Source organism: Aythya marila (assembly GCF_965140915.1).
Source record: "Aythya marila genome assembly, chromosome: 18".
Taxonomy (NCBI): Eukaryota; Metazoa; Chordata; class Aves; order Anseriformes; family Anatidae; genus Aythya; species Aythya marila.
Window position 1 is genome coordinate 9,606,695 of NC_139059.1, and position 9,326 is coordinate 9,616,020.

The 9,326-nt window shown below is 64.7% G+C and overlaps 1 protein-coding gene across 1 annotated transcript; it reads right to left on the bottom strand.

Moving 5' to 3' along the window:
- Positions 1–276: 276 nt before the first annotated feature.
- On the bottom strand, positions 277–9,117 carry NHERF1 (NHERF family PDZ scaffold protein 1). Its single transcript, XM_082774908.1, has 6 exons — positions 8,700–9,117; positions 3,124–3,282; positions 2,391–2,544; positions 1,943–1,983; positions 1,365–1,460; positions 277–1,278 (listed from the first exon to the last, which is right to left on the bottom strand). The coding sequence occupies exons 1-6, from the start codon at positions 9,102–9,104 to the stop codon at positions 1,114–1,116; spliced, it is 1,020 nt and encodes a 339-aa protein (XP_082631034.1). The 5' UTR covers positions 9,105–9,117; the 3' UTR covers positions 277–1,113.
- Between the last annotated feature and the right edge of the window lie 209 nt (positions 9,118–9,326).

Sequence of the window (9,326 nt, forward strand, 5' to 3'; positions counted from 1 at the left end):
GGGCCCATCACAGCCTAACCCCCCAGCAGGGGGGGGTTAAATCAGAAAACCAGGCTGTGCCAAAGCAGCTCGGAGGGGCTCCATGGCTGGAAATTTAAAATAAAACCCATAAAATCATCCAAAGCATAACCATTCCCCAAATAGACAGCCCCAGCCCGGTTGTAGGACCCCCAAGGGGACACGGGGATCCCCACGGCACCAAGTCCTGGGGCCGGGGACACGCAGCTCCGGAAGGATTTGTCCTGCAGCTGGGCTCGTGAAGTCAGGAAGATTTATTCCAGTCAATAGAATTTCTCTCGAGCTCGACAGCACGGCACCCGACCGCGACACACGGAAACAAAACATCCACAGGAAGAATTTCCACAAAATACGTTTTTAAAAAAAAAAAAAAAACAAAAAAACAAAACAAATGGTGTGATTGGAAAACCTCTTATTTGGGAAGGAAAAAAAAAAAGGCTATTGAGAACCCTTTAAATTAAACAGTGTAAGATGCAAACCCCGATCGTCTCTGCCTCCAGGAGGGAGCAGTAGCACAGGAGGTGATTATTGCTTGCTCCAGACACCCTCTTTTCTCCCAAAACAGCCCCAGGGCAAGGTGCCATGGGATGTCCCTGTCCCTGTGGGGGTCCGGGGCAAAGGGACGGGGTCATGGTGGACGGACACTGCCAAGCAGGGGGGAAGAGCACCGACCTGGGAGGAATCGTGTGGTCGGGGGCTGGGCAGAGGTCACCAAAAGCCTCGGGTTTGGAAGAAAAAAAGGGAGACTTGGGAGGGGGGGCAGGAGATTTGGGGGTTGGGGTGGGAGAAGAGCTGGTAGAGGGGACCAGAAGCGTTGGGCATCGAACCTGGCCACCTCAAGTCACCGACCCCCCAAAATCTCCCCTTTACGCCTAGCCACGGGCACAGGACTTCAAGCTGGGGCTGGGGGAGCACCCAGGGGCCAGGCTGGAAGTGGGGGGCACCCCCAGCACCCCTCCGCTCGCCCTCCTGGGGACGGTCACTGGCCACCAAACCCCGTCCTCCACGGCGGGGTGGCAGGGACGAGAGGGACGAAGGAGAGGCCGGGGAGAGAAAAGGGGGGACAGGAGCCCTGGCCCCGGCCCCGAGGCGGTTTCACAGGTTGCTGAACAGTTCGTTTTTCTTGCTCCAGTCCATCTGGGGCGCCCGCTTGCTGGTGCGCTTCTGGTGGGCCCGCTCCTTGGCCACGGCCAGCGGGATGTCGAGGTCCAGGAGGGAGCCGGACGCCGAGCTGCGCTTGTCCCCCTCCGGCACGCCGGGCTGCGGGGCGAGAGGACACTCAGTGCCACGGTGGGGGGCTTCTCACCCCGGTCCCCCCCCTCTCTTTTTCCTGCTCCCATCCCTACCTCGCTGCGGGTCTCGCTGCCGTCGGGCGACGTGGCCAGCACAGGGCTGGGGGACCTCTCGGCCACCGAGTTGGAGCGCAGCTCCTCGCTGTTCTCCTGGGGGGAGCAGAGTGAGAGTGAAGAGGGTGAAGAGGTGGGAATGGGGTTTGGGAATCGCCCCCAGGGCTGCTGCAGGTCCTGGGGGTGGAGGGGAGCTGACTGAAATCCTTCCTCCCAGCTCATAATCCGTTGAGAGCTCCAGCATAATAAATACCTCCAGTGCTGCCTGAGTGGGGCTGGGAGGATTAAAGGCTGGCCTGGCTGCAGGAGGAGGAGGAGGAGGAGGAGGAGGAAGGCTGCAGGACTGGCTGCACAAGGGCCCCTGGCCACGCAGCATCGTGAGGACGGACACGAGGCATCGCAGACACCTCCGTGATGCTCAGCCCCACAGGAGACCCTGTCCCTAGGGGGCACCAGCAGTCCCTGGGGGCATCACCCACCCACGGGCAGAGGGTGGAGGGACTCCTAAACCGTGCCCAGAGCTTGGTAAAAGAGTTTGTTTTTAATTTAAAAATTAAATACATGAAAACCACTCTTACCTTCTCTATATCACCGTTGGCAACAGGTTCTGGCAGGGGACCTGCGGGGAGAGGACACGGGTCCTGATGGATGGGCTCGCCCTGCCCTCTCCCACCCTGCCCTGTGCCACCCCTTGCACCCAGCCCCGAACCCTTGAGCTCCCCTCACCCCCAAATTCTGCCCATGGGGAAGGGAGGGGGCCAAGGCCAAGCTGAGGAGAGCGAAGAGCACCCGCGTGCCCTCCCTGAGCCATAAAACCTGTCAAAGAGTAACCGGCAGGGCCATAAACCCTCCTCCCCGCACGCCCCACAGCCACGTGCCTCGCACGAGGCCTTTATCTGGGCGTGGAGCTGGCACAACGGGGCTGCTCTGAACAAAATCCCCTCTCCCAGAGCTCGGGGGCCACCCCCAAGCAGATCCCCAGGGCCTGGGGATGAGGTGACCCCGCAGCGCTGGCACCGGACCCACCTGTCAGGTGCACCTCCGAGGGCACCACCTTGCACTTCTTGAAGAACTCATCCGTGAGGACGTCCACCACCAGCAGCTTGGTCTCGTCGCCACCCTCCTTGATGGCGGCCACCACGCTCGCGTGCTGCTTGCCCTCCACCGAGACCCCGTTCACCTGCGGGCGTCAGCGCGCCGTCACCGCGGGGCAGCGGGGACACCGCTCCTCCCGGCACCGCGCACGGCCCCGCCACAGCCCCCCACCGACCTCCGGGGCTGTGTGGGGATTAGCGGGCAGGAAAACCTCATTAAAAGCAGATTTTCTCGGAGTGATTAGCACGGGATTGCACCGGCCGTGCTGGCAGGAGTGCGGGGCATGTGCCGGGATGGGGCTCCTCCAGGTGGTCCCCAAGGAGCCCAAAGCTTCGTCCCCACCCTGGTCACCGAGCACAGCCCAGGACCCACGGGGTGCACTGATGCCCTCCCCAGCCCGTCCCACACGGGGACAGCCCAGGGAGAGCCGTGCCCCGTGTGGGTGACGGTGACAACCTGGGTGACAGCAGCTTATCTCCCAGGGGGTGAATCAGGGCTCGGCTGCACCCCTGGGTGGGAACAGCTCTGCCCTGAGTCACCGTGCCCCAAAAGGGCAGCTCCCGGGCACCGCCACGCTGAGTGGCCCCATCAGTGACGTCCCGAGTTTTGGGGAGCCCCATCCCGAGTTTCGGGGAGCCCAGGCAGCCCCCACCCCGTCACCCACCTCGACGATGCGGTCCTGGGGACGCAGCCCCGCTGCATCGGCCGGTGAGTCGGGGTCGACGGCACGGATGTACTGCCCCGGGCGGCTCTTGTCGCTGTGCAGGTTGAAGCCGTAGCCATTGGGACCCTTCTTGATGTGGCACAGCCGGGGACGCAGCTCCTGAGGGGACAGCAAGGGGACAGCTGTAGGATGGCCGCTCCCGGCCCCTTTCCTCCGTGGGCAGGGCCACAGACCCGCACCCACAGCCGGGACACCGGGTCCTGGAACACCCCATGAACCCTGGCCCTCGTTACTTGGGCGCAGGGCACGCTAATTACGGTGAAATATTATGGCAGGCTGTTATTACGTGCGTCCTGAGACCAGGCCCTTCCTTTTGGGATCAGGCTTGCAATCGCCAGTTGCAGGTGGAAGAGGAAGCAGTTTGGGCTGGTGGCAGGCACCCACATCCCACCCTACCCAGGAACCTGTGGGGACCCTCCCCCAGCACCCCACAAGGAAGGGACACGTGGAACCGCTGCTCCCAGGAACAGGGAGCAGGACCCACAGCACCCCGGTGCCGAGGTGCACCCCAATGCCCGGCCACGACCCTCAGTGATTGCAAAACCCCAAACCTGCCAGACTGGGGTGCTGACACGTGGGACCTTCACCTGCCCGGGAGGCACCACCCAGCCCGCCCACGATGCGCCCCGACCTGCCCCGTCCCGGGGAAACCGAGCAGGGCAGCCACCCGCTCCCAGATAAAACCCTTTAAGGGTGGGGGTCCCTACTGCTAACCCCGAGCAAGAGGGAAATAGGAACAGCCTGGCAGTGTGGTGTACGTGAGCTGCACTCGCTGCCCAGCGGAGACAACTTTTATAGATTTACACGGAGAGGCTTAAGCCATATTTATATTAAATACGTAAAAGTTGCCTGTGGTTGCTGATAACCTTGATCGTTACCTCCCGATCTTGGGTAGGGATTCCCCGGCAGCCGAGCCGTGCTCGAGTCCCCACAGCATTCCCCACTAGGGCTTTTATTGCTCGTTAACACCATCTCTTGTCCTCTGGCACCCGTAACACCCCAGGGACGTGTGTGCACAGCAGGAATTCCCCGACACATTCGCCCCGTGCTGCCCTGAACCCGGCGCATCCACATCACGCCGCGAAGCTCCCCTTGCTAACCTCAGTCCTTGGGGCCAGCACCAAGGACGGTCACGGGGAGCCTCAGCCCGTGCGGGTGACACATTTACGACGGGCACTGGATCAGCCCAGCCTGGGTGACAGCCCTGCTGCCGCGATAACCCCGCTCCTCTTGCACAACGCCTTCCTGCGGGGTCAAGGCTGGCTGCCACGGCTCGCCAACGCCCAGCCGGGCCCGCGGGGGACCGAAGGTGACAGGGGGACCGTGCCAGCAGCCAGAAGGAGCCAGCGGTGCCCGCATCCTGCCCCAGCCACGGGAGCCCGTGGTGATGCTCGGAGTCCCCCTAGAGCGGGTGGAATTGCAGCACCCAGCCCTGAGGGGGGGGGTCCTTGTCCCAAAAGCATGAGGTGGAGGAAGGTGGAGGAAGCGGTGATGCTGTGTGTCCCTGCCACTGCCTGCGTTTGGGATTTGCTGCCCTTGGCAGAGCCGCGGGGTTGCTCCACGCCGATAGCTCGGGACAAAGCCCAAGGGAGCACCCTGCGAGCGGGCACTGGCAGCGCGCCCGGGAGAGGAGGAGGAGGAGGAGGAGGATTTGGAGAGCAGAGCGTTGGCACCTCGGGGCAGGGGGACGCAGCTGCTCAGCTCCACCGGCGAGGCACCGAGCCCTAAAATGCAGCCAGGAAAGGCAGGAGCAGCTGGGGACAAGGATGAGAGGGTTTGGGGTGGGCACCCAGGGTGTGGGGCAGGATCCGGCAGTGCGACTGCACGAGGAGCTGGGCAGGAGGATAATGGAAATGGCCCTAATTTCTCTAAGCTGCCTTGCCCTCGAGCACCGGCAGCCCTTGCGCTGCTCTCGGGGGTGGATTAACCACACAGCCTCATCACGAGCTCTCCTGCACCTCCTGCGGGGATGGCGCTGGGTGAAGCTGGGCTCAGCACGGGACACGCGGCCATCAGGGTCCCATCCACGGCCACAGGGGGGTCCCCAGGCAGGGCACAACCCCCCTGTGCCAAAAGGACACCCGCATTGCTCCAAGAGCCTGTGTGGGACTGGAGCACCCTGCCCCGGGGAGGGGATTTGGGGCTGATTCTCCCCATCCCAGGGGGATGGAGAACCCGAACAGCCGCCGTGCTCGCGGCCTGCTGAGAGATCTCAGGGCAGCTTTTGAAGGCCCAGCTTCCAGGAAGCTCCCTGCAGCCCTGCAAGAAGCACCGAGCCCGTAGGCGGCCCCGAGCAGCTGCATTTTGGGGTTACTCAGAGAGAAACACGCCGGCTCTGAGGACGCCCAGGCCAGCAAATTCACACGGGTCCTGAAATCTGGCACATACATTCGGGCCTCATACAAAGGGGATGCAAAGCAGCCTCTTGCAGCATCCCCGTCACGTAGCGCTGGACTGGAGCTGCTTTTCATGCAGCCCACTCCTGCTCCCAAACGCTGCTGGCTCGGGAGGAAATTTCATTCATTTCCTCGTTCAACTCCAGCTACCCCAGCGCAATGCTCCCAGCTGGGAACTGCCCCTCTCCCCACCCCCAGGACCCCAAAATCCCAGCTCCAGGAGGCTCAGCCGGGTTTCCCAGGGGGAAGCAAGCACTACATTTAGTAATTGAGGACTGAATCTGCAAGAGGGAGGCTGAAGGCGCCAGGCAGGGCTGGCACTCGGCAGCAGGAGCCTTGCCCTGGTGGCAGCAGCCCCAGCCCGTGCCAGGGCAGCGGTTGGCAGCCACCGGAGCTCCACGAGCACGAAACTTTCTCAAGACGCTCCCCAGGCAGCTGGAGCCTCCGGAAACCCAGACGGGGGGAGGACACGGCGAGCTGCCACCGCCCCCAGCCCAGCACCGGGGACGGTTCCCTGCCCTACAGAGGGGCCAGACCCCAAGTTCAGCCACCTGGCACCGGCCATGCAAAACCGCCCTCGGCCCGGCGTGGGTGTGCCGCTGCCGGCTCCCAGCCCCTCGTGGGTGTCCCTGGATCCCTTTTGTAGGGGTGCAGCTGCCTTCAGCCCGCACCCAGCTGCAGGGCAGGGAGCTGTGGGGCTGGCCCCTGCTATGGGGGGAGCTGGGGGGTCGCGGAGGGCAAGCGGGGACAGCTCCTGCCCCGACACGGGAGGGTTTAAATCCTCGGGGGGAGAGCGGTGCCGTGCAGGAAGCCTGACAGCCAGCTCTCCTGGCAGCGAGCGTCTCCGGGCTTGCTAAGCAAATAAAGGCAAGTCCAGCCCAACAAAGCAAACAGGACTCTGACACATGCAAACCTCCCGCTCCCCGCCGGGACCGGCGCTGGGAGAATCCCCACGGCCGCCGCGGGGAAGGGCAGGGCTCGGGGGCCGCGGGACAGGCACACGGCGTGCCCGGCATCCCACGGGGCAGCTTCCCAACACGGCCGGGAGCAGGGCAAGCACCCAACCGAGGCAACGTCTCCAAAGCTTTGTTTTTTCCCCAGCTTGGGGCCAGGCCCTGCCCTCCCCCCAGCCACAGGGTTTTTCCTGCTACCTGTTGAGAAACCGTCTGGGGCTGCGGGCGGGCGAGCAGCAGTGTCAGCCGCTGTCACCAGCGCCACTGACTTCCTGCTCTCGTGCAGAGAGAAACCGTCGGTGCTAATGGTGCACCCTGAGCTCACCCCAAGCCTTCGGGTACCCTGAGTTGACCCCAAGCCTTCGGGCACCTCCAGGATCACGTAGCCAACCTGCTTCTCTGGCCGATGGTGCTGGGGTCTCATATCCGTGGGGAGCCGCATGTCCTCAAAGCGCCCTCAGCCCCACGAGCAGGGCAGGGAGCTCACCCAAGCAGCGTTAGATAAGGCCCTTTTATTTTTTTCCAGCTCATGGAGGGATGTCTGGGCTGAAGGCATGCACAGAAGGTCTCGCTAGCCCGGGGGGAGCACTGGCACCGTGACATATGGGAGGCGGGCACGCGCCCCCTGCACGGGGAGGGAGCACAGCCTGGCCGGGAGGATGCTGCAGGAGCAGAGGCCGCGTGTTCCTACCCAGAGCATCCTGCCCCGCTCCCCCAGATGGGAGAGATTTGTACCCCCACAGCCACCAGACCCCCATTGCCAGGCAAGGGGGTGCCGGAGGGGTGCCTTAGCCAGGCAGGGACCAGACGGGTGTCCCACCGTGTGCCAGCGGGGCTGGGGGAACACGCAGCTGGCACCGAGCTAAAGTCCAACGGGAGACACGACGAGCAAAAACACCTGATCCTCAGCAAAACCCCGCAGGACGACAGCTCTGCCAGGCACCAAAGTCCATCCGGGACCAACCCTGCGTTGGTGCCCGTCCCAGAGCCGCAGCAAAGCGCCGTGCTGGCACCGGGGGTAGCGGGGAGGTCAGGCACCTGCGTCAGTCCCTGGGACTGTCCCCAGCTTGGGGACACCACACTGGCCCTGCCCGCTTCCCGGGAAGCCCATCCCCATCTGTGTTGGGACAACAAACACTCATTTTCACCGGGTAAACAAGAAGCTGTATTATCTTCGGCAGCCCCGAGCGTCTCTTAGAAACCGCTGCGGGCAGGAAAGGTCAGAAATTTCTCAATTCCTCACCTCTACATCGCTTTGTTTGTGCAACCGCTGACTCCTACGCGCTGTTAGGGCCGGCATTCCTGACCTGCTGTCCGTCCCCCGGGACCCACCGACCCCGCTCCAGGCTCCCCCATCCCTGCCGTGCACAGAGACCCGGCACGCTCAGGGCACGAGTGGCTGCTGCCAGCTCCTGGAGCCACAGCCCCAAATCTTTGCTCGACCGAGGCTTTTTGCTGCGTTTTGGAGCTGCTCAATACCAAAAAAAAAAACTCATAGCAGCCCGGGCTGGGGCTCCCCGGTGCTTTGAAGGCAAAAACACACAGCGGGGCCGGATGCTGCTGGCGGGGCGGGGGGAGCAGAGCTGCTCAGCCCCCGTGCAAACACCGTGGGCAGCAGCAAAGCGAAACCCTGCTTCCAAACCACAGCCCCGCAGGGGTCAGAGGGCGGCGGGATGGGGCCAGCAGCTCCCCAGGTGCCGCTGTGCCCACTCGTGGTCCTCAGCCTCACGCCCCCGCAGCTTCCCGGGGGGGTTTGACCCCGTTTTGCTCATCCCGCAGCACGGGGATGGGGCGGGCAGGGAGCCCACGATGGGGCTGCTCCTGCTGAGGGTGCAGAGCCCGGTGAACCCTCAACACCCCCAAAACGCCTTCAACGCCCCAAAATCGACCAGCAGCGAGCACAAACCAGGACAGCACGCAGCAGCCCTGGCTGGCTGCCTCCTTCGGCGGCCGGGCCGGGGCTGTTGGCGGTGTAAGCGCCTCGCAAACCAGCAAACAAAGGACGAAGCCGGCAGCCGAGCGGCGCACCGAGGCCGGCCGGGCGGCAGCGCTCCCCGCCGGGCACCGCGGCACCACCGGCCCGGGGGGGCGGGGGGGCGAGAAAATTTCTCTAGGGGTGTAAAACGCCGCCTGGCCCCCCCCTTCTACCCCTTGCCCCCCAAATTACCCGCTCGCTGCCGCCGCTGCTCCTCTCCTGCAGCGCGGGCTCCGCCGTCGGGGGGTCCCGCTGAGCCTCGCCGCCGTCGGGGGGGCTCGGGGGCTTGTGCGGGGGCTCCTCGGGCTGCTGCGGCTGCACGACGAGGAGCCGCACGGAGCCGGAGGCGGCCCGGATCCGCTCCACCACCTGCTGGTGGCTCTCCCGCTCCACGTTCGCCCCGTCCACCTCCAGCAGGCGGTCCCCGGCGAGCAGCCCGGAGCGCTCGGCCGGCGAGCCGGCTTCCACCAGGCGGATGAACTGGCCCGGCTTGCCCTTCTCGCCGTGCAGGTGGAAGCCGTAACCGTCCGGGCCCTTCTCCAGGCAGCAGAGCCGCGGAGCCGCCGCCACCGCGGGCCCCGTCGGGGCGCTGCTCATGGCGCCGCCTGCACCGCGCCCGCTCTGCGCCGCCCCGCGCCCCGCCGACGGCTTTTATAGCGAGGGGCGGGGCCGCCGGGGGGCGGCGGCCAATCGGAGGGAGATAGGGGCGTGGCCTCCGCCCGGCTAGGAAAGAAGGGGGGCGGGGATATGGAAATAAAGCGCGGGTGGGCGGGGCTATGGAAATGAGGCCCCGCCCCCGTGGCGCGCCCCGACCCCAAG